The sequence below is a fragment of the Echinococcus granulosus genome, assembly GCF_000524195.1.
Source record: "Echinococcus granulosus chromosome Unknown EG_S00372, whole genome shotgun sequence".
Classification (NCBI taxonomy): domain Eukaryota; kingdom Metazoa; phylum Platyhelminthes; class Cestoda; order Cyclophyllidea; family Taeniidae; genus Echinococcus; species Echinococcus granulosus.
Genome location: NW_020170752.1, coordinates 5,794 through 7,982, shown reverse-complemented (window position 1 = coordinate 7,982; position 2,189 = coordinate 5,794). Strand labels below are relative to the sequence as shown.

The following is a 2,189-nucleotide window of genomic DNA, read 5'->3' as shown; positions in this document are numbered from 1 at the left end:
ATTGAGCTGTAGTGGGTAAATGGAACTACGGATTTTGATACATTTGCTGTGACAGACTGGAAAACCTGTCGCTCCCACTTGCTAAGAGTGCTGTGGTGATTTCAAATCACTAATTGTGAATTGTATTATGCTGGTCTGGCAGTTCGACAGTACAGCAGAGGAGTCGGGGTTAGGCTTGCCAGAGAGACGTAACACCTGATATTAATTCCCCAACTTGTAATGAACCATCTCCTCTCAACACCGACTTCGACTGTCGCAGGAGGAGGGGGAGGAAGCTGTTAGGTGATCGTGGCAGCCGGCACTCTACCCTTGTGAATCATCCCATATAGCCACGTCTAGGGTTTCACCACTGATTGCCACGGATGGGTGAAAAGGAGTGGAGAAGCAGGAAGCAGTTAAAACATTCATGAATGCTATTACTAACTATGAATAACAATAGTAAATTGCACCACACTCCGTCTCTCTCTACCTTGTCTGCATGCATAAATTCAGGCACTCTCCAACGAACGCGGGATTTGGAGCATTTGGTCCTCCATGGCGAAGTGCGGCACGTGATAATGTCCAATCAACGGGCGTGGTACTCAGTTTGTCTCTCAAGATGTCTCCGTTCCTCGCCATATTGTTTATGCCAATGAAAAGGCATGTCAAGAGCTCTCGATATCTGCAATGCGTCAGAATGTTTTGGTCAGGCAAACAGTACTGGCCAGACAACTGGATACGCTACGGGTAAACCTGCGAGACAAAATCCAGCATGCTGAACAGTCGGGATTTTAAGGTCTCCTGAGGTCAATCGGCGAATGAGGACATGCGGTTAGACCGTAATATTTGGCATTTACACAAAAAGTTTCAATTTTACTTATTGGTAGAAAGAGCGACATCATAACATGCTTTGTCGTTCACGAACGTGACACTGTTTAACCTCATGTGGCTTCTTTCATGCATGCCAAAACACGAATAATAAAGGCGTTATTCTACACTTTTGTCCTAATTTAAGCTCGAGCATCAATCCATTGGACGAGTGATTGTAGCTCCAACAAATTGTCTTTCAACTTCTTACCTTGATGTAAGTCACCATATTGTAACGATACGATGGAACTCTCCATTATCGCAATATGTTTCGAAAGTCAAGCAGAGTGGCAAGGAAATCGCCATATTAGGAAGAATTTTATACCAAACGGCAATTCTGCCATGAATTTAAATCTGTACAGAGTAAGAGAACCCTTGCTATGTTTCTCTCGCCATGGAACTTGGCCATGAATCTGCATTCTTATCCGCATGATGGTGTACAGATTGGTAGGGTGCAGGCACACTGTGCTGGAGGAGTGCCGCGTAGTTCTCACAAACGAACCCACAGGCCTCACAAAGGCACAACTCCTCGCGGCGCCGATCTCGTTCTTCCCTTAATGTCATCTGATGTGCTCCTCTCTGATGACCCTCCAACGGGAAGCTTCGGGTGAAACGACACGAGCATTGTGGACAATGCAGCTTTACTCAGTGGCACTGCACACGAATAAAAAAAAAGAAGGTTGAAGTGAAGACTTGGTTGCGCGTATGCGATTGTGATGCTTCATATTGAATGTGGCATTGAAACCCCTGATTCACCTCACGTAGAGGTAGAACTTGATGTCACTGCGACAGAGCAAGTGCTTCCATGTCTCGTAGGAGCCACCTCTCTTGATGGCACACAGCGCACTCGGTACCGCCTTCTGCATTCGCCTCACCCACCAGAGCAACAGAAGCCAATGTGATAACATGATGATCTTTTAGCTGGGATGCTTACAGAATGAATTCCTCAGCGTGTTCAATTGCTCTTGTAGATGGAGCCCTGGGTGCTGGATTATCCGCCGTGTTTTACTTGAGACCCGTGCTCTGGTAAATAAGTACCTCCCTCGCGCTACAACCGTAATGGTACTGCATCAGCGGAGAAAGCGGATGTGCCAATTCACTGCACCCATTATGTGGTGCAGCTTTCTCTTGCAAAATGGGTGGTACAACGGAGCTGGAATATTCAAATCATATGTATTTTCTCTAGATCCAGGCAGACTTTCTCCAAACGGTCTATTCACAGGCTCTGCTCTGGCCGGCATCTTATCTAGGAAGCCATGGTTTCATCACAACATTGACAATCACACTAGTGGACTATCGAGGTGGTTACTGGCATAATTCTCTAAAAGTTGGCGGCTGCAAGA

The 2,189-nt window shown here is 46.2% G+C and overlaps 1 protein-coding gene across 1 annotated transcript in view; it reads right to left on the bottom strand. All coding sequences in view use genetic code 11, as the record gives it.

Annotated features, from left to right (window-relative positions):
• The window catches only part of EGR_11086 (hypothetical protein), a gene marked incomplete at both ends in the record, with an annotated part of 3,546 nt that extends 2,443 nt beyond the window's left edge, over positions 1-1,103 (bottom strand). The window contains one exon of the mRNA XM_024500335.1: positions 1,058-1,103. Within this exon, the coding sequence (XP_024345251.1) occupies positions 1,058-1,103 (46 nt within the window). The remainder of the gene's footprint in view (positions 1-1,057) is intronic.
• Positions 1,104-2,189: the final 1,086 nt, after the last annotated feature.